We start from the raw sequence: 23,335 nt of genomic DNA on the forward strand, positions 1-23,335 counted from the left end.
AAACCCTGATTCCCTCTGAATCAGAGACGGTGCTGTGTCAGCAGCTCTCCCGCAAGTCTCTGTGGGTGAGGGACCATTGTTGAGCTGACAGTGTCCGCTGCTGGTTGGAGCGTTAACTGCAGTGCCTCCTGCAGCACCGCGGAGCAGGAGGCTTCCCAGCAAGCCAGGGGACATAAACCTCCGTGCGCATCCGCAGCCCGGGCTCCTAGGAGCGGAGTGGGGTGAGGGCGAAAAGCACCTGACCTGAACAACCAGTGCACATACCTGATTGTTTTCAAATAATCAGAATCGCATATATACCTCAGTGAGTGCGATTGGTAAGGCCTCTGTATGCACTTCATCTTCAGCTGCCACCTCCATTTCTCTTTGTTCTTTGGTTTGAAATTGCATCTGTTTCCTTGCACTTTTTTTTTTTTTTTTTTTTTTTTTTTTTTTTACTGTTGGGGAAATAGACGAACAAGAATCCTCCACAGTTGAACATCTGCCCCTTCAACCCATCTCGTATTCTCACACCCGTACAGCTGGATGTCAACAGGTGCGTCTAGCGTGCGCGGACTGAACGCACAACCCGAGCAAAAACCCATCGAACAACGCTCCAGTCCCCTATGAGCCCGAATGTTTAATTACAGCCACAAACAGCAGATGGCTCTCTTGAGTTTTAATTTCTGTGCCTGTGATTGAGACTAAGATGATATTCACCCCTCGAAAACAAAGGGAAAAGGATCAAATATAGTGTCTCGCGCCGGCTTTTTTTTTTTCTTTTTCTTATTCATGTAGGCTATTTATTGTATGCCGAACCGACACGCCCCGCACACCATCTGAACAGAGGAGAGAGTGGAGCGTTAAGTGGATCTCCGGGTGCTTGGGGTCCACATGAGAGACGTCTTGCAGTCTCTGGTGGACGTTCAAGTGAAGGTTACGGTGTCCGGCTGAAGGAAGCGTTCCGCTCCGTCACTGCGCGGCGCTGTCCGTGGTGCTGAAGCACACGGAGCGCGGGGAGCGCGCGGCCTGAAGGGCGATTAAAACAATACGAGTGTGCCTCTCTGCCACATGTGCAGCAATTAATATCTCCCTTAATGAGGCAGAGCGTAAAGTTATTGTAATTGGCACGTATTTGAGGTGAAATATACCAAAGGACACTCTGTCAGCAGCCCTTTGTTTGTGAATCCCACTTATTGTCTTGAGATAGAAAGTGAAGTAAATGCCCCAAACTGAAGCGTGCGTGCGAAGATAAGAATCTTACCCTCACATTACAGAAAGACCCCGGCTGCTCATTCCGCTCCAAGCAGGGGCTTGGTGGTCGAGAGGGAGGGAGCTGGGGGGGGCATCCTCTTCACTCAGGCGTGTTCTAACGAGTGGTTAGGACTTGTTGATGGGGAGGATTTGTTGATCTGGGGTATATAGACCAAAGCGGGCGACCACCGCTTCCTCCCATTTTCTCTCTCTCTCTCTCTGAGTGTGGGAAAATAAACGACGCTGTAAATCGGCGGCGTTATTCCCTTTACGCACTGATCGCCATACGCGCATCTCCAACGCCGCGGGCTCTGTATAGAGAAATGTACAGTCTGCTGATCGGGTTTTCAACTTAATGTATCTGTATGCAGCTTGTCTCACAATGCAGACGTCACCTCGACAGGATTCAGAGCAGCTTTGGCTGTGTTTGTTCTGTTACGCGCAGCCGCCTGTGTTGTGATCGTGGAATACAGTGGAGAACAGATGTTTTTGCGACCTTTTCTGGCAGACCGGCAGGTAGTCGGAATACAAGTTTGCTTTAATTCAGCCCGTTGCACAATTTTTTTTTTTTTTTTTTTTTTTTTTTTTTTCAACTCTGCCACGGGTGCGTATTTTTTCCCATCTCCAAACGTGTGACTGTTGATCGGTCACCGCAGCGTCGCCGTCGCGGATCCGCTTCTCGCAAACTTGGGAGTTGGTTTAAGCCCGGGCGCTGCTGCTGCTGCTGCTGTGCCTTCACTGGAGTGCTGATCTTCGTAGGAGGCATCTTGCATTCGCCTGATTGCTGGCGGCGCACACGCACAGGCTTCCCCGCCGACTTCTGATCAGAGCAGCCTCGTCTGGCAGGCAGAAGGAGGGGAGAGCGGAGGGCGAGAGGAGGAAAAGAGTGGGTGCATGTTGCTGCGAGGACGGTGCTGCAGCCGGTATTGGACATTTAAGGAGGCGATGCCACTGAACATGACACAGACAATGAGCAAAAACACCACTGTGCAGGTATGAATAATCCTCTGACATCTCGGTCCGCGTGAGTTTGGCTATAGCTCTTCATCAAGACTATGGTTATTGATGCATGTATGGAATTACGCATGAACTGATCTCATTTTTTTTTTTTTTTTTTTTTTCCATCATGTCCAAGAATTTTTCGAGTGACGATGACAGCTGTATAAATACCGCAATTATCATGTAGTATTTGGACAAACAAAGAAAACCTGCTTCTTAAAAAAAAAATAATAATATTTGACATTTGACACCACGGAACGGACCGCTTAACCGCCACCATGGGACTGTGACCCGGGCTGCGAGCTCCGAGAGGCGGCTGTTTGTGTAGTCTGTGCTCCGTGTGCAGACTGGACCCCAGCAGTTGTGACATTTTGAGCCATGGCTGCTGCTATCGCGAGTGGGCTGATCAGGCAGAAGAGACAGGCACGGGAGCAGCATTTAGACCGACCCTCGACCAACCGACGGAGGAAGAGCCCCAACAAGAACAAGGGGCTCTGCAATGGGAACCTGGTCGACATCTTCTCTAAAGTGCGCATCTTCGGCCTCAGGAAGCGGAGACTACGGAGACAAGGTGTGGGAACTTTAGTGTGCAAGGTGCCTTGCTTTGTTGGCGTGCAGCGTTGTGCATTCAGTGTAAACATGTGCATTCATCCAACCACCGGTTGATGGCTCTAATTAGGCCTTCAACAATCCTAATTACCCATGCGGGTGAAGTCCACAAGCTGATAACACAATGAATGATACTCATTTATTACTGATTACATTGACCTGATAAATTGCGCATCCGTGCGTAAAAAAGTTCAGTTGAAGGGGGAGGACGTGTATGTGTATGTGTATGTGGTCGAAAATAACAAACCCTCCCATTGATTGGAATGCAAATCCCAGGTAACTGACAGGCTCCTGACGAGTTGTATACCCAATGGTTCGGACAGGGTTTACCGAGCTGTCAGCTGGCGACTCTGAAAAAAAAAGGGGTTGGGGGGGGGGGGGGGGGGCTCATCTTTGTGAAGCACATAGACGATTGGCTGAACTGCTTCATATCACAAACAAAAAAAAAGGCAAGAAACGAAACTCATTTGTATGCAAGCAAAAAAAAAAGGCAAAATAAAAAAAAAAAAAAAAAGGTCAACATGTCCCACGGATTGGAGGTTGCGCCTTTCAAACACAATCTTTTCTGGGATCATTTCTGCGAACCCGTGGGCCACTGGCCTCTCCTGGCTGCAGCTGATAGTCTCCCTCCACTTGTGAAAATGTGGCAGTCTGGGATTGGTAAAGAGCACTGTCAACAATTATTTCGCTGCTGGAGCTGGTGCCAACAGTGAGGGTAATTTTGTTCTTGGAAAAAATGAATTAGGATAATTCATTTAGGAAAGAAATTACTCCAATTATCCCCCCCCCCCCCCCCCCATCCCCCCTTTAGTGAGTGATGGTGAAGCGTCCCTGCGCTCCTCCTCGGAATCATCAGGTATCAGACCTGTTGCACCAGATTCACTCTAACTCCAACTGACTAAACACCATTTCGCATAGTTTAATAGCAAACTCTCCATACGCACAGCATTTGTTTCAGAAGCAGCGTTTAGTCTTTCATCTTGTTCACGAAGAGAGCCATTTTGATAGCAGACTCTCTCTCATCCCCCTCTTCTGTGGTCACAGTGGAGCTGAACAACACGAGTGAAGACATTACCCTTGACTAGCCCTTAGTGATTACATGGATTAAAATGGCTTTGATATAACAGGATCTATACAGCGGCACAGAGAGCCCACATCTGGACATGGGTCAGGTTGCATCAGGATGGCAGGTTGTAATCGTCTGTCCTCCAGGCTGCTGTTTTCTCCGCTCCTGCCCACTGTGTGCATGTGTTTGTGGCTGCCACGGTGTTTTGTGTGTCTGACCGTCTGTCCCCTGAAATTGGCTTGCGGCGTATCTATCTTTTCATTTAAACATCAGCAGCGTCCGGCAGCCTTCACAGCAGACGTGTGGACAGACAATGCTGTCATTCGGCCGGGGGAAATTAATGTCTGGCCACGGCGACAGAAAAGACAAACATACAAGACTCTGAGAGCTGGCTTTTTATGGCGCTGTTTCTGCTTTAGCGTGTCGTGGACGTAAAACATTTGGCTCAGGTGAATCAGTCAGACATGTGGACGTCAAGTCAACCTGCACAGGCAACCCTGAAATGACTTCACACCTTGCAACGGCCATTTTACAGAGCAACTAAAGAGCCTCCCTGAGCCTCAGAGTGATGATGGTAATCCACAGAAACAGTGCCAGCACAACTGTCGGTGAACTGTGTTGGGGAGCTTCTTAAAAAGAAAAAAAAATGACCCTCCTACCCACCTGGATAATGAGAACCACTCCCACTAAAAAATGAAATTAAAGTGATGAGGGGAGCTGTTTTAAAAAAAAAAAAAAAACGAGCAATTTTTCTTTGTCCTCGTTTTGAGGCTCTAATCGGAACACAGGGCAAACACACTGTTTCTGCCTGCTTTCATTTTGTGTTATTTGTGATTAGAGGCCTGATGGGAACGCGCTTCATTAATTTCACCCCTCGTGAGAATTAGGAAAAAATCTTTACCGAGCGATATCGGGCGTCTCTGCTGTTCACCCTTCTACACCTCTCTTAAACACTTTTCTTCCCTCCGCTCTTACATTTTATCACAGGAACACACGGTTCAGGAAAACCAACGGCTCATTCGGCATGCTTATTTCAATTCTGGCACACCCACTTTTTTGGTGTGCCAGGGGCGAAGGCACCACTGATCGCACGTGTTGCGATAACAAAGGAGTGGAGGTGTCTGAAATATAGTCCAATGCCAGCATTCCCTTTGGCTTTGAGTATTGATCTCAAGAGGGGGACACTAGATTAGCTATTCTTATGGGCTGTATCGATTCGCGCTGACATAAATTGTGTTTTAGAGCGTTTTAGTCAAATTCAAAGAAAAACGCGTGCACAAATCGATAGTAATTATCCTCATGCTCGTTCTATCAAAACCTTGTTATTGTGGCAGGCTCTTCATAAAGCCGAGCACCCACAGACGGAGGATAAACAGCACATGATCTGAACGAGTGAAGTGCGGTCTTCTTCTGTTCATTAGAATGCACAGATGTGGCTTTCTGTCCTCGCCTAGCACTTGAGGGAATACGCCTGGGAACACTTTGTGTTTCCTCCTCCGTATCGGCTTTAATTTTAAATCATCCATGCATTTTGGTGGCAGATGCGGAGCCGGTGATCACGCAGATTTTTTAAGGGATTAGATGGGAGTTGCAAATCCTATTAAACTCAAACCCAGTAAGTGAGCTGTGGGCACATCCAGCTGGGGCGCGCCCATAATCTCGCCCGCTCTGGCTCCAATTATCTAGCTAGATTAGATCCATAGATCATCAGATCATGTTACAGAGATCAGGCCATTAGATTAGCTTATGTGATCTAGAAACCCATTTGAGATGAATGCCTCACCGCGCCTGGCTGTTTATTCAAGAGCACGGTGACAGGACACAGCAGTGCGTCATCATCTGAGCTATTGTTGGGGTTTCAGAGATGTTGTTGATAAAGGGGCGGGGGTGCTGTTACTGTCCTTTTCTTGATCCAGTTTTCCATGACAACAGACGCAACATAGAAGGGCTTTTCCTTCACACGGTGGAAAAGCCCTTCTCCTATTCCAGAAACATTCAAAGTGGGTCAGGCAGGGCAGGGCTGACAGCAGTCTGCAACTGCTGCTGCAGCTGTGCCTGTGTGTGTGTGTGTGTGTGTGTGTGTGTGTGTGTGTGTGTGTCCTTACCCTCACACACACAGACTGAGGAATGACACAACAGAAAATAAGACAGGGAGAGAATGGGAATTGTAGGAAGGCCACTTCGGAAAAGAAAAAAAAACAAAAGAAGTCACAACCTTTCTGTGACAGTCCAATTTATATGCAGAGAGGTCTTCGGCTGCAGAATGACAAGATTTGAGATCTTACAGTCCCAATTTTTGTTGTTTTTCAAGGAAACCCCCTGCTGCTGCCAAACCACCGCTCTGTTTCCCTAGAAACAAAAGAAGTGGCATGTAGAAACATGCAGTGCTAGCGTTGTAAAACTAATATCAGGGCGACCGGGAAAGTCCAACCGCGGCAGCCACTGGATACTCCTGTGATAAACAGCGCTGGTGTTTCACCTTCTGGTAAAGAGGGAGACCGTTCAGACAGATGAGGCGAGAGAAGCGGAGAGAGAAGAGACAAAAAAGAGGATGAGTAACAGAGGAAAGGGGGCGACTGAGTCAAGGACCTTCCCGACTTAGGGAATCCCTCAGAGACATTTTCAAAGCAGCCCTTGGTTTTTTAAGAATGCATACACCATATCAAGTGTGTCTGACAGAACTTGAAACGCTGTGCCGCTCTGAAAACACTTCCCTTTCTACACTCCTGTTCTCATATTCTTTTTGTCAGTTTTATGAGATGCATAGAGAAAGGCCAGGTCTGTAAATGCTGTGAGTGATCAGTGAAAAATTACCTCAAATCTACCCGAAACATCTACCCGTGAGTAAGTTTGACCTTCAACATGAGTTGTATCAATGGGTTGCCGGCTTTGTTAGAATCACAAAAGCCATTATATCACTCTTATGTATGCAGTGGCAATGCATGAATGTCTGATGTGAATCTGTCAGTCATAAATAATGCACTGGTTATTCGAGGACATGATTGAATTCGGACCAAATTCGTTCAGACACCCTTCAGAATAGGATTAAATGTCGACAGTCATCTATTATTGAACCTCATTTCACACATTTTCTAATTGCTTTCTGACTTAAAACGTTAAAGACTTTGGCACACCCTTGCTGCAGTCCAGAAACACTGAGGGGGGGAATGCTACTGTGTGTGTAGGTGTGTGTGTGTGTGTGGGTGTGTGTGTGTGTGTGATATTTACTGGCTGGGCCGCCCCAGGGGAACAGAGCCAACATCACATGATTTATAGCATGATGGAGGAGCCAAGTTCTCCGCGCACACATACATACACAAAGAGGGAGCATTCGCAACAGCCGGCAAACCGGTTATGCAGTTTTAATTATTACAGATTGCCCCCCCGCAGATCTGTCTTCACAATCAATCCCACCGCCGCACATTGTTTAAACGCAGCTGATCAGAGTCATTTATCGATCGCAGGTTAGCCAACTTGGTGAGGCTGCGCAAGAGTATTTGCTCACGGGAATCGGGCAGTCGTTAAATATTCATGTGAAATAGTGTGGGCAAAGCTTAGGGTTTGTGTGCATGGGTGTGTTTTCAACTCCCCGCGGAGTGAAAACATGCCCGTCACCAGTGTGGTCCTGAGGTTATACCGTACGGTGTCTAATTGCTGGATGCTTATGTGTTTGAAAGCTTGCCAGATTAAGCTTTATCCTTTGTCATGACATCCTACTGCTTTTTGCAGTGGCTGAAAGACAGAGAAGTAACGAAAAGAGGGTCCGGGAGTTATACAAAATGCTCTTCCATGCAGCGGAAACATTGTCGCACAGTTTGACACACACAGTTAGCCACTAAATTGCTACGAGACTGTCTATTCTGCAATTGTGAAAGCCATTTATCAACTAAATGTGTCTTTAATGTGATTTTTTTTTTTTTTTTTTAGAGAATTATGAATCATATATCTTTAGACTATTGGTTAAACAAAATAAGACATCTGAGCGTGTCACATTGGACAGAGGAAACTTGTGATGGGCGTTTGTTACTATTTTCAGACATGTTTCTACAGTAAGCTATGGAAGCCCATTTCTGCCATTAAAGACAAAAAAAGATGAAATGTTGGTCTAGACTAAAACAACTGTTGTGGTGAGGTGAACCCACACAAATGATTAGTTAAAAAGTCAAAAATGTGCAAATTGATTACAGCTTAATCGTACTGAAGTTTTTCAGTAGTTGCAGCCCTAAAATGAATCCAGCTGGTTAAGACAAGACAACTAGAATGTCTCTCAGTAAAGTACATACCTTTATCAACAAAATCTCCTTTTGCGCTCACTTGTAGATACCAGCCACTTAAAAACCCCTGAGGTTTTTATCAAGACCCATGCATTATTCCCTGAGAAAGGTTCAAAAACGAGATATTAAAGAAAGTGAGGAAAAAAATCCAGCATCCCTTTATCCTGATCCGCACCAAACGTGAACGGGGTCTACTCTGGGCCGAGACCCATCCACAATCCAAGTTTCATGGAAATCCGTTTTTTTTTTTTTTTTTTTTTTGCAATTGTTATTAGAAACTAATTACAAACTAAATTGCCACGTGACTGGCTGAATGACTGATCTTGACTGAGTTGTGATAGGGATTTATTAATATTTAAGCCATTTTACAAATTCAAATACTGAAGCCCATTCCGGCTATAAAAGAAAGGAAAAAAATAGATGATGGGTTAGTCTTGATTAAAAAAGATATCCTGGTGAGTTAAAATTGTGAGAGCTCAGTAATTCCAAATTATTAATAAGACAAAATAATTCTATCTATCTATCTATCTATCTATCTATCTATCTATCTATCTATCTATCTATCTATCTATCTATCTAGCTAGAGTTTCTGATTGTATCTGGTACACATACTGTATGAAAGAATCTGTGTGTTGCTCAAGGAAAAACCCCTACTGTACTTCATCAGATATTAAACACTGCAAAAAGATGTGCCATCAGTCTCTGGCTGTATATCTGCCACAGATTTGACTGCACTGAGCGTTACTATATACCAGAGAGGTGCTGTCACCGCCCTGTCAGCCTGCTCAATGCATGGCGGAGGGACTCCGACAGTCAGATTCTGCTTCAGCCACCTTTTCATTGTTCTGGTGAGGATACAAAGCGGCGGCGCTGAATGCCGTTGTGCCGGCGCTGCTCGGATAGACCGGCAGAAAAGGCATTCTCTCCCCTTTTCAGGCAGCAGAGAAAGGTCTCAGAGCCCCCTAATGCCATCACCCAACAGAGCCATTTCAGAAGAGACTGCCTTGAGCTGTACACTGATAGGAAAAAAAAAAACCTCTCTGTGCCCTCAGCAAGACCTCTCAAGTTCTCCACTATGGCCGTGCTTTCTCATTTTTTCTTTCCTTCCTCTCTCTTTCTCCCTCCCTCTCTCTCTCTCTCTCTCTCTCTCCCTCTCTCTCTCTCTCTCTCTCTCTCTCACACACACACACACACACAAACAGTAGGCGTGTGGTTTAGGCTCAGGTGAACTTGATTGTTCACCTCCCCAGGGCTTTCTTGGAATGAAATCTGGTGTGATGGCTGTCTCTACAATAAGACTTATGTTGATGGTATATGACCCCGGTGGTGGTCCACACACACACACACGCACCCACGCACCCACACACACACACACACACACACCTACACACACACAGATGAAGAAATATTGTCGCGCTGCTTGAGCACAGACATTTTTTTCCCTCAGACATCCCCAATGTGCAGCGGAACGCAGGTTTATTAAAATGTATCCTTTTAAGTTTTCCATTCGTTCACTTTTGACTTTTTTCACTTTCCCCCACTGTTATTACAAACTCGCAAAATGCCAACTAAATTGAAACATGACTGGTTGAGCTGTAGTGGCGCTGGGCAATTTAACCCGCAGCAGTGATTTATTTACAGTAGATATGCGGCTAATTCCCCTTTTGGGTCAGCTGGAAGGGACACAGCACAGACGCTTTTCAAATTCTACACACCAAGGACCCAGAGAGGGTGCTGTTGGGTTCATTATGGGAGTCAGGCGACCACAGATTAATTCTGCTTCCTATAATTGGATGGCCTATCTCTGAGCGGAGCAGGGCTTATGCACCCAGAAAGTTGGCTGTGGGATTTGCCTGTGAACATACACACGAGTCACCAAGTACTGTAAAGTAGTTCTGCACAATGTGGTGTTTTGTAGCTAAAACCCATCAGGAAACAAAATGGTACATCTTTGCTATATTAAAAGAGACATATTATACTCATTTCAGGTTGATCATTTAACTACTAGAATAGGTTTAAATGATTTAATGCTCAAAAACATCGTTTCTCTCAAACGTACGTGCCAAACTAGCTGCAGGGCATATATTGTGCAAAAGTGTGACTTTGTGACGTAGTGCGATGTCAGGAAGTCAAGAAATTAAAGGCGGGACTACTGACGAGGTGTTTAAAGAGCAGTGCTTTTTTTGGGAGAGAGGAGCTTCTGTTGGTATGGACTTTGACCCTTTGAACTTTTAAGACCGTTTACATGTACAAGAACATATATACCACACTAAATGAAAGGGAAAAAATAAAATGACCAAAATGCACTCAAGGTCTCCTTTAACTCAAATTATTCCATTCTTGAAGCTTGTTCGGTTTTCCTCAGCAGTGCTAATTGCTAATGTTTTACCCCCCTGTTCTTTCTCCCTCTTTCTCTCCTGCAGATCCCCAGCTCAAGGGTATAGTGACCAGGTTATATTGCAGGCAGGGATACTACTTGCAAATGAACCCCGATGGCTCTCTTGATGGGACCAAGGATGACAGCAGTAATTCCTGTGAGTACCTTGACAGTGTCAGTCGGCCTTCTAGATGAAACTTTTGAAAGATGTCTAGAAACGTTAGATGACACTGAAATATAAATCAACTTTTAGCACAGCTGAGAACTATCAAGTTACTGGTAAAATCTATGTGTGTTCCTCAAGCACAAAGGTTGTCTTCCTAAGTCTTGTTCACTTCCAGGTAGATTTATCCCTCAGGTGCAGGAAACGAACCGGTGACCTTCCAGTCACGCTTCTCCAACCTTCAGTATCTCCTCTCATTTTTCAGCCTTTAGAGCCCAAATGTCTTCTCAAATTGCAGCAGCTATAGGATCACACAGATTTATCCTCCTCTCTGAGAGGGAAAGTGGACCAAGAAACAGTAGGCTTACCGGGGAGAAAAGGGTATTATTAGCTTGATCTGGCACTGCTCCTCGAGCGCTCCAGGCTAGGTGGTTAATTTGATTCCAGTGCTTGGTGCTAACTCTAGCCTGACACTCTACATTGTGTCACTAACTCCTGTCAGCATGAGGAGATGTGGCACATGTCACATCTGATAGGCTGAAGGGACTTATTGACACAGTGGGCAAAGCATGAAGTGTGCACAGGGGATACATCCCCTCATTAAAACTCCAACGCTTGGCACCAACTGCTCCACATTAAAATGTACATTTTTTGAAGTTGGCCAAAAGCCACCAAAACCCAACGGTCACATAGTATTTCCCTTTCCCAGGCTCCAATCCTGCCAATACCAATTACTTATAGGGTCAGCGGGGGTCATTACATGCCTTTAAATCGCCCATATACACACACTTAATGTCACAGCCAGGCCAGTGCTATTGTTCTCACCAGTACAAACAAAAGCTATTACCTACCAGGCCCAAGGAGTCTGCTACAACAACAAAAGAGCTATTAGATCTGCCACGCTCCAGTGGTGGCCCCAATTACAGCTACTTCTCAGGTAGCTCTGGGTGGCTTCAGCTATGCTAGTCCAAGCAACAATTCATCTTCGCTGATTAACGAAATGAAACAGCTAGCAAATTGTATTATCCATACTTTGTGAAGCATTAATGATAGGCAGCTTGCATTAGGATGATGAATTACATGATAAAATATTGTGTTTTTAATGTACATTCAGCGGTTATGTCTGTCTGTGGTAATGGTTTGCGGTGATATCTTTTATGGATGGGTGTGTTTGCCTTTTCAAATGTGTGTCTTTCAGCTTTGTTCAACCTTATTCCTGTGGGCCTCAGAGTTGTCGCCATTCAGTCCGTGAAGACAGGGTTATACATCGCCATGAACGGGGAGGGCCATCTGTACACATCAGTAAGCAGTCTATTCAATTTTTTGTTTTATAGACCGTATTAACGTGGCAGCCATTTCCATTTGACTGCAAGCTCAAGGGTCGTATGGTCGTGTTTCAGGTTGCAAGTCGTATAAACACTAGAATCAGACAAACTGCTAACATTTCACTGCTTCAGGGCGCCCCGGTAGCTCAGCTGATGGAGCGTGTCCTTGCCGCAGCGGCTTGGGGTTCGAATCTGACCTGTGTGTATAAAGCCATAAAAAAAAAGCCTAATACAAAGCATATCACACCTTCCAGATTGATCAGCAACTGAAAAAGGATAGTTAAAATATTTCAAGGTCAAACAACATATAAGGTGATCCAGTAACTTCTGGTAGACAGCTAACGTTAGCATTCAACCATGTTTTAGCAAGTGTTACCTTTTGACAGTGTACATGGTATGAGATAAAAATGTAATGTTATCTAAATAGGCAGGAATGTCTTGCAAGTCTCTTCATGCCACACAAAACACTCCCTGTTAAAGTGCTTGAACACACTTATGTGTGAATAATCTGTATGGACATAACACAGAAATATGTGTTCCAGTGACAACAATGTCACGAAACATTACTGACTCAACCTGAACATTTTTCCGAGGTGGTGAAGAGAAAACAAGACAGTTAAATGTGAGCTAAATTGCTAGCTGGATCATATCCAGAATGTATCACTTACAGGCTAAAATAAAGTGTCCAAGACGTTCTTGTGCAACATTTCAGGATTGATTCACCAACTTTCCTGTCATATTGTGTACCACTATCAAATGGTATTAGTAGCTACAGTAGGAGGTGGTTGAATGCTAACGTTAGCTCTTGTCTATTGGTAGATAATGGTTGGTCAAATATGTTGTTAACCTTGAAATTTGGCCTCCGGATTTTAGCTATCCATTGTCTGCTCAGTTGCTGACCAATCAAGAAGCAATGAAATGATTATAATTTGCTGTACCTGGAGCACAGCTGTGGGCAACTTGATCCTACCATCCTGAGCGTGACGTCAGAGGAAAATGGCCACTGTGTGATTAAGATCCACTGAGCATGAAAAATGAACTTAAATATGTATAAACATAAGCACATGCAAAAGCCTGCATAACACACAAGTATTAAACTAAATATGCATATGGGTTTAAGTTTGTATCTGTACTGTTGGTTTTACATATAAAAGAAATACAGATTCAAATTTAGATTTAGATAAACGGTAGGCAAATTCATCAGTTCTCACAGCACGCAAGACACTACTCCCAATAAGGGGAGGGTGAGCATGTCTCAGATATTTACCACATTTGCAACAGGATAATTGCATTTCACTGAAGGTTAGTGTCCCCATTAAGCATAAATTCATGCATACAGGTTTTTACTCATCTGGGTAAATGCCCCCAGAGTTTTCATTCCATATGAATAAACCAGTTACATTAGGTGACATAATTCAGGAGAAACACACATTCGCAGCCTCACGTGGGATCTGCTTCGCTGCCATTACATAATATATTACAAGGTGTCAGTCTTTTGCTCTATAAAAGTGAATTAGATGTGTGCTGCTGGCAGAGAACGCTGTGATGCTGAGACGCTGAGACGCGTATGTTTAACATAATGTAAACCACACCTGGAAGGAAATAAAACGCAACGCCGTTTCTGACCAGAGCTCAGACATCTGATGAGCAGCCGTTCTTTTTCACTTTGTGCTTTACCCGCCGTTATTGACTACCTCTCTTCAAAATAAACTAGGCCTCTGCGGGCTAGACAGCCGAGGGGCTGATAAGACCTCGCCCAGCACAGATAGTGCTTCTTGTCTCACTCCTCCACTCTGTCCTCTCGCAGTCATTCAAATCAATCAGCTGTAGGAGCAATGGGAGTAGTGCTCCTCTCTCAGACAGGAGTATCCATCAGAATCACTGTCCCTTCTTCCCTCTGCTGTCCTCATGTTCCTAATCCTCAGAGTGCGGAGCAGGAATTGCCATCTTATTCTTCATTCATTACCTTGGAGGTTTAAAGGGGCTACTTCTCTCTCTGTACAATGCCCTGGCATTCCAGTGGAATTCTATAATACTTAATCATACTGCTTTACTTAAGCCATGAAATGAAATTCATTTGCGGAGGATTGACCTAGAATCCTATGGATTTTGTTAAGGAATTGCACAGTAGGGATTATGAAATAATATATACTATGGGTGCACAATACTGCATAATACATGAGACAACATAATTTGTACAGTTTGTTGATTGCACACAGCCTTTTTCCCTTGCAGTTACACATTCCAACGTGTTTGATTGTCGCAGCATACCTGGAAATGAAGAGCCTCACAATATTATGTTGATCTTCATACCTGACTCCAAACCTTAATAGATGTATATGCAAAGAGCAAGAAGTCCTTTTATTCATTTATTCAACATACTGCACAGGAAAATCAAAGCAAAAGCGACGAGAACACGAAAATACATGGGGAAAGGGTTAACAATTGGCATCCAATCAGCTCTGAATAAAATATTATGGGATAAATATAGGAGAATGTTGCTTTATATGAAATCTGAACACAACAGTATGGGATTATATTGTTTATATGTATACACAACATGAATAATCTGTTTTTCTGTGGTTCAGTGCTTCCTCTGTAAATAGTTGTATTATGGTGACATACATAAATACATTCATCTGTATAACTCATAAAAATGCCCACATAAATATCCAGGTATATACATTACACAAAATAGTATAGAATGCAAATATTTATATTATCTTTTGTTTTAATCGTGAACTAAAGGGACTACTAACTTTTCATTAATCAAGCTTGTGTATTTCAATTATATTAAATCAATCTTGAACTTGGAATTTTTTCTCCACTCGTCACATTCAGTAATTCTGAGGCGTTTTGTAGTTGATCACTGATGGTGTGGCGTCCCTGTAATGAGACTATTTTTGCGGAAAAACTCGCTTCCAAGTGTTGATTACCAGACCTGCGTTATAGCTGATAAATGGCTCTAATTGGCATTGAGCTAACCTAGTGCCCTTATTCTAGCACCGCGTTTGTAACTGTGATGATGTTATTTCAAGCCTTTTACCGTGAAATGTTTTTTGTTGTTTTGTCTGCTAGCTGCTGGACACGTTCAGTCCTGGCAGAATAGCTGTGTGAAGTGGGTTTTTGTCGAGCCGGGTCGGGGCCATGTGCTCCTTCAGCACAGTTTGCCCTGCTTCTCTCTTCACTCAGCTCCCCTGCTCTATTTGCAGCTTATTTTCGCGCTAATGGAGGTTCTGATCAGACCTCCACCATCCGGCCGCCCACTCAACGGTCTCTCTTTGCTCCTTGCTGTGTGAATTACTCCGGTAATGGCAGCCTTGTAAGATGTTCTTCGGTCTCCTTCATCTCCTCCTCCCCTTCCTCCTCTGCCTCTTCTATTCTTTTCTGTAAGCAAGGTACAACCATTCCTCCCATTATCACTCTGTAAGAGAGAGCCTGGCAGTTGACCTTTTCTACCCATTAAGGGTATTTGATTATAGTGCACTCAGATTTTCAGAAACTACTTTGGAGGTTATATTAAAGCTAAAGAACATGTTGATTTGGAGTTGGTCTTTGTTCACAGTATGAAGGGAAAAACTGCAAAAAAAACAACAAAAAAAACAAAAAACGCTGTTGAACGCTGTTTTTTTGGTTATTGGAAAAAAGTATTCTCTCTCAGTTTGTCCTCATTTCTCTAAAGCCTGCTCTTTTTTTTTTAACCAGAACTTGGTCGGTTATTTTTTTCCTATATTAAACACATCACAGAGGCTTTAACTATGATGACGTACTTTGATAATGAATTACATTCAATTTTTAGACAAATGAGGTGAATCAAAAGGAGAGTCCCACTCTTTCAGAAAATAAATGGAAAGCCCATTCAAGGCCTCTGGTAGTGCATCATATTCTTTTGTGTGAGGCACCCAAGGCGCAGCGTATGGCTCGAATGACAGAGATAGCATCAAAGTGACTGTGCAGCCTGGCACAAAGGACACGCCACGGAATAAAGGAGAGTTCAATCATCTCACCCCTTTTTAATCTGCTCCTTTTGTATCTGAGCCAATAAACTCCCGGCTAATTTCTCCTCCAGGCTTCTCCCTGGATCAGGCATTGCCTCTGAAATGTCATAAGAGGAGAGGAATTCTCACAGCTTGTAGAAGAGAGCGGAAACAGGACTTGTGGTGGTCTCTAGATAACTGTAATAAAAGTCTTTATACAAAAACAGACCAATTCAAAGGAGATAAAACATGAAAACGTTAATTATTCCGTAGGGACTGAGTTATTAAATCCCTAAAAGCAAACAAGGAAGTGTCGGATTGTGTAGTTTTGTTGCACATGATGAAATGATGATGCCAGAAAATGCAACTCCCCAGTGCTGATTTTGTTGTTTTTCTGTCCTGTTAATACAGTCTCCTACCAGCTCTCAAGTGTAAAGGTTGGGCATTTCATGGTTGGCTGGTTTTCTTTAGAGCTAGTTCCCCATTCCCTCACTTCACTGGAGTCTCTCACTGCAGGCTGTCTTTATCAGGAGTCTGCACTTGTTAGTGCTACCTTTCATGATTGTCAAATTGACTTGCCACATCACTTGAGTGGCCCTTTCTAGAAAATGAAGTCTTTGAGAGGACCAAACTGGAGCAGTGCGGTGGCTTTAGCTTCACTTGTTAGAGGCTGTATCGTCAGTCGTACGCACATAGAAGACTGAGGGCATCTGTTTCCTGTGCTGCTCAATTCAGAATATATGAAAGCACAGCGTTTGATACGAAGACTCCCCTCAGTTTGCATCAGTATGAAAAATGAAAGTGCATGGCGGCTGTGTGTAGGGAAGAATAGAAAAGAGCGGCTTATTCAGGAGTCAGTGGTGTGGAACCACAAGAGTCCTCGAAGAAGACTTGACGCTGTGTGGTTAACGGTTTCTGTTAAAAAAGATAGTGGCTCAGTAGTTGCAGTATTTTTCCGTGCAAGCTTAGTTATTACCATGTATGTTTTATGTATATATATATACATATATATATTTCTATTTTTCTAATGCTGCTCTCAAATGTTCTCCCTCAGATTGATACCCTCCTTTAGATGCACTTTGCTCCCTTGCTGTCACCTTCAGGTGTTGAGCAAAGACATGGCATTTCACAGCTTGAGAATTTAGTTTCACCCGATATTAAAACGACCTTTCAGTGTGAGGTCACAGAAGATCGGGATATTTAATAAAGGCCAATTTGCAGTGTCATATCTTCTCTGTCTATTGTATTATGTTCTCTTGTGTTTTTATAGTTAAGACAAAGAACAAGAAAGTCCAAAGCAGAGAAGTTAATTTAGCTTCTTAGCTGTGTTGCATGGTACACTTTTATACAACCCCGATCCTTCTGCAAAATAGACATTATTTTCTAACATTTACAAGACAAGAGTCAATGTTACAAATATGTCTCTTGATTGAAAACCGATTAAACTCATAATCTGCAAGTTGTCTTGTCTTGTCTTTTTCGATAGCCCTGCAAGTAGTCATGCTTTCATCATTTCATTCAGATGTCCAAAACGACTACACCTTTGTTATATATTCTGTTGCGCTGTGAACTTACATTATCCCAAATGATTCTGACAGTGTTTGACTCTTCAAACCCAGAGAAAATCGCCACTGTATTCAAAGTAATTTTGCATTTCATTTCACCGCCTGTCTCACTCCAGGGAAAACAACCTGATATGTCAGTGATTGAGAAAGTAAGATGGTGAACCTGACTAAAAATTATTTGAGAAAAATGTTTACACATTTCTCACGGCAAGTATATTTTCATGAGCAATGGTGGATGTTAACTTTCCGGCATCATCAAACTACATCTTTTGTTTTCATCGTTCAAGCTGAAAGACACCTATGAGCAGTAAGTACCTGCTGTTCATTTCAGTGTAAAAACCTTTCTTCTTGGAGCATATGGAGAGCATAAATATAAATACATGATCATCAGCAGAGTTGTGACACCCTTTCACAAACAACCATATGTGCACGAGCACATGCGTGTGATTCTATATGTGTGGAGGATACATGCTGCATCGGTGCTCAACAGATGGCTTCGCGTGAACATATTCCATTGGTGTTGATTGCAAACCTGTCACGAATGAAAATGATTCTTTATAGTTTCATGGATGTTTTCTGGAAGGATAAACAATGAGGATGGAACGTCAGGGGCAACCCAGGTTCTTTTATTACAAATGAAGCCTCTTCCATTTACATGTAAACTACTTACAAGTGTTTATAAGTAGAGCTGGTAGGCTTACTTTTGATAAAAGACATAAAGATATATAATGAAAGGAATAAATGAAGTGATTAATATCTAGGCTATTTCACATACCACAGCAGGGATTAGGATAAATGGGACAAGTCAGACTGTAAAAAGCTTATATTAACTCAAATGTATGTGTCCTGTTAGGTGGCAACCTGTGGCAGCTGTAAAGCAAAAGAGGAAGTCAGGTATAGTATAAAAAGCAAAAACTCTGCACCGAGATGCAGTTGGAGACTGATGGTAGGGTCAAACATGCACAGGACTTTCACCCAGTAGAACACAGTTTGTGAACATTGTGAAACCAAAAGTGAACAGAGTTCTTAACTTACTATTGTAGTGAAGTCGGGTACATACTGTACGTTGCACACCTGAAGTTATATGCGTTGTGTTTGTAATTGAACTAAGTTGTTTTAAGACAAAAAACAGTGATTTTTCCTTCACCAAACCAAAAAGTATCAGTGCCTAAACCTAACCAAACCTAACCAAGTAGTTTAAGTGCCTCAACATCACCAAAACTATCAAGTAGTTTTAGTATCTATAGCTAACTAAGTAGTTTAAGTGCCACAACCCAACAAAATACTGTCCTTGCCTAAACATAACCAAACTGCGAGAGTATGGCACTGTTCTGGTATGCATGTCGCTGGTACACTGCATTGGTCGTGCTGTTTTGGGAAAGGTTATATGTTGTTTTTGGGGTCCCGGGCAATTGACCTATTCAGTTGTTTAGGTATTAGTATGTGTTGCTTTAACCACAAGAACATAAAACACAGTAATGTTACAGCAGAGAGGGATGCTGACTGTAAAATGTTCCCATTCCCACAGATCTCTGGTACCTATAGTAATTACTTAGATGATTCCCCCCACCCCCACCCCCAGGGGAGTGTCAGGCTCAGAGCTGAGGTGGGGGGAGCCTCATTATCACCAAAGCGTTGCTCTCTCCTACCTTTAATGCAGTGTTAGTGTCAGGAGGGGTGGTGGTCATTAATGAACAACAAGGTCGGAGGTTGGCGTCAAAGCTGAACTGGTGAACCGTTGGTCGAGAGGTGCTAAGAATAGACAGAGCGGCCCCTCAGCCATTTGATATCACTGTTGTTATTAATGGCTCTTCTAATGAATGGACACTCTTGGCTTGTTATAAAGTCTCACAGGTCAGAAAATGCACATTATTTTGCAGAATCACTTCAAAGTGCTCTGTAGAGTTGGATTGAAGAGTGTTGCGTCAGAGCATTGCGCTACCCACCATAAAGTGGGGAGTCCCCCTCTGCAGTGCTTCACCTGTAGGGATTATGCCTCTCTGAACTATAAATCACAAATACCCAACGCAGCTGATTTGTCCTCTACCTCTTTCCAGGTCAACAGCTTAATGTCTATTAATATCGCATCTCCCCCTATTCCTCAGTCACTTCAATATTCCCCTGTTTATTTAAGGCAATTAAAGAGTCGACAAGTGCAGCTGTTTTCTGAATCACTGGTTTACATGACACATGATTTACCGTAAAGCAGTCAAGTGTCTGAATGTGCTAGAGGAATATTAGGACCTCCAGAATGTTTCCATTAACCTGCCAAGTTGTGCATTGTACAGTAACCATTAAGTGAGGGGCTCTTTAAAGTTTCAATCAGATGTTTTTGCTGCAAGGATTATTACAGCAGTGGTTATAAAGGCGGGGCCAGGGACCCCAAAAGGACCTTGAGGTGGCTTAAGGGGGTAACATTAAAGGGGAATGCTGTATTTTCACTATGATCCCATCCATTATCAACACAGGGGCAGATTTATGACTATTTCACTCATGTGTTTCATACACTCGATTAAAACATCTTAAAGCAAGCTTTTAACAGATGGCAACCTGGGACAAAGTCTTATCAAATGGGTGTCCATGCTCTAATCTGTGTCAGTACGGGGTTTTTGATATGAACAAGTATCATCCTACCCTTTCATCACATTAATTTTAGAGCTAGCTAATTTTGAGTTGGTTCAGGCAGAGCTCTGACACTGATGGTGTCAAACATGGTTGCACATGACTTAAATTTGCTGCATTATAACTTGAACTTTGAACTACTGACTGTATAGGACAGAGCATCAAGGTCTTAAAAGTGAAGCCAGTGCAAAAGTGTTTTAAAACTGCATTCTTTCTGATGATCAGCAGAGGGCGACTCCACTGGTTAAAAAACCCCCCACAACTCTGATTGTATGTAAGCTTATGAGAAAACGACACTACTTCTTACTTGATTTCCTAGCTCAATTTTCTAAGTAATATGTGGCAAGTTTCAAAACTTCTTCAATACAGCATGAGGTTTATTCCATAAATTATTATCCCATTGCAGTACAATAGATGGTAAAGGGTATGCTTTAGTGCATGGCTACCTTGAGATTAACAAGGCACTACCACGGCTTGTCCTCGGGTTCTCAGTCAGATCCAATCAGGATTTCCTCCGCAAGTCCACAAACCAATGGGTGAGGTCATGATGAATTTAAAATTGTTTTGAACTTCGTTAAATCTCAGCAAAGGAACAAGCTTATTCAGAATCAATCAAATCCATTTAACAGAATTAGTTTTTCCCATTAAATTCTGTTCTTTATTTTCTCTATCTCAGTCCTGCAAAATGCCCCTTTTCTTGCGAGCCAGTGTTGTTCTCTACAGTTGCTCAGCTTTAGGAATGTGCAAAGCTGGCTGCCTTGAGAGCCTGCGCAAGCCTCTGTGAGCTTCCCAGAAATCCCATTTCTGCACCTCTAAAGTTGTTTATCTATATCTTCATAGGAACATGTTCCAGCTGTATTTCTCCCCCCTGAGTGGGCTGACTTTCTACCATAGTGGCCATCAGCCAAATATCGATCTGTCAGCCAGAGCTTACGCTGAATCTCCCTCATCCATCTGCGATAATCCTTACATCTCTATTAAAATGGAGGAGCCAAAAACACACAAACAGTAGTTAGTCTGCATGGTATGGATGCTGCAGAGATAGCTATAAATTATGCTCTGCTGACAGGTAACGGGAGAGCAGGGGACAGGGAGGAATACAAATACTGCATCGACTGGTTGGGAGAGGGAGAGCATGGAGAGAAAAGGAGAGAGAGAGGGAACTCTGTGATGTGTTGGGGAGGGGAAGCCCTGCTGTGGTCAATATAATCAGTGTAGCATGCAGGCAACCACTGCTTGTTGCCTCCATTTGTCTGCTGCTGCTCTTTTTGCTTAAAGCTTTCTATGTATAAAGCTAACAAAAAAACACACCAGCTAACATAACCAACTGCCCTTTAAAATCACACACTGGGAACATTATCATAGCAGATTAAAGAAAGCTTTTAATCAAGTACAGATATTTGTGTACTCATTTCCACAAAGGAGCTCTAATCTGCTGTTTATATGAGCTGCATACTGTGGTTGCCCACCTACAGACCTCCTCCTAATACCTTCACCTTCTCCCTGATATCTCCACCAAGTGCCTGCATTGTAAGATACCATAGAAGATGTTACAAATGGTACTAAATTACATTTCTGATTTAATATTTGATTACCACAAGTGATCATAGTTATTGTCTCACGTGCTGTGCGTTCATCGAAAATTATGCGTTTTTTGAGTGCTTGAGTCAATTGCTTTTAATCATAAATTAATGAAATAACAAACTGATAACAATTACAATTTGGAATGCCATTTGGAAATATTAAAAGTAATCATCAAAAGGTTTCTACTGATGATTTGGCAATATCACCATGTTATATATTTATTTAGAAAAACCAGAAAAAAACACCAGGATTTATTATTATTATTTTTTTTTACTTTTGAGTGACACACTTACCATTTGTGTCAGGAGCTCAGCCAAATAAAACAGTGTACTTCAAATTCACATTCACAACTGCTGCACAGAAAAAGATGTTAAGGTCTGAAGTGGATATTGGCCTCCAGCCTTCCCCGTTGAAGCGGACAGAAGGACTTCAGTGAAAGGCTTTTATTAAGGGAATAAAACTCTCAAATAGCGTTTGCTGTCAATAAAAACAGAATGTCAGAGGACAAATGTTCGGACAGAATGCTGCCTGTCTGCAACTGTACTGTTACTTTATCGAGTCTCACTCGCTTCTATAGTAAAAGCGTGGATGCACAGTGGCTTGTTGTCTCACCACCAGCTGCCTTAGTCACACTCTCAACCATCTGACGAGGTGTCTGCAACTATTACTGCAGCAATTATGTAGTTTAGCCCCTGTGCAGCAGTTCACTGTTGATGACCGCGCTAAGGTTGCTCACTCTTTGCATAGTTGTGTCACATCTCCTACTTTATAATGGGGAAATCATGACATTCGCCAACCAGATACAGGCGTGAAACTCTTTGGGAATAGTCGTAATCTGGTAAATAGAAGGTCCAATAATCTTTCATAAGCAGTGACCACCTTCTACATTTGGGACGCACCCCAGTGCCACTGTAACCTCGCAACCACCGCTTTGTGCACTTATTTTGTGTGGTTGTTTATTTGCTCGTCAAAGAAATAACTTTTCCAAACTGAGGAATTCAATCAGAAGAACGATTTTTTAGGAAACGCTTTTTACAAAATCACATTTAAGCTGATGCTTTAAAAATTCGCAATTTACAGACATGAATCATTCATCCCTGATGCCTGTGAGCCTCCCACTCATTTGTCTAGTAATGAACTATTTTAAGTAGTCAAAAATCTTCATGTAAGCGATTAGTATCACTCACTTATTGAGAAATTTGTTGTTTTCATAATCTGTGATCCAACCTGCCTCTTTTAATTTTTTATTGGCAGACTGCAACATTTATTCTTACCCAGCATTATTTCCCTCATATCTCTCTGTTCCCACTGCCATTGTCTGTATTTTCTTTTTTTCCTTTCAAACAGTTTGAAAAATGCATGTTTCAGCAGTGGGCCTTTGTACTGTTAAGATTCAGGCCACTTGTGATAAATAAACAAAGGCACATTTCTCTCTTGCCCATTTTTGTTGTTTTGTGTGAGTGTTAGTATGCGTTTACACGGGTGAGCAGCAGAAATTAAGGAGAAACAGAAGAAGTGTAGGCGCGAGGACTAGATAATTC

At 42.8% G+C, this 23,335-nt stretch overlaps 1 protein-coding gene across 4 annotated transcripts in view; it reads left to right on the top strand.

Annotated features, from left to right (window-relative positions):
* Positions 1 to 23,335, top strand: part of fgf14 (fibroblast growth factor 14) — a 125,806-nt gene that overhangs the window by 80,390 nt on the left and 22,081 nt on the right. For 2 of the 4 annotated variants that reach the window (XM_030427765.1, XM_030427767.1), the window contains exons 2-3: positions 10,605 to 10,715; positions 11,920 to 12,023. In XM_030427765.1, coding sequence (XP_030283625.1) covers positions 10,605 to 10,715; positions 11,920 to 12,023 — 215 coding nt within the window. Of the gene's footprint in view, positions 1 to 1,344; positions 2,227 to 2,368; positions 2,804 to 10,604; positions 10,716 to 11,919; positions 12,024 to 23,335 lie in introns of those variants that run through there. The other 2 variants (XM_030427766.1, XM_030427768.1) reach the window with 2 other exon arrangements.

Source organism: Sparus aurata, chromosome 9 (assembly GCF_900880675.1).
Source record: "Sparus aurata chromosome 9, fSpaAur1.1, whole genome shotgun sequence".
NCBI lineage: Eukaryota > Metazoa > Chordata > Actinopteri > Spariformes > Sparidae > Sparus > Sparus aurata.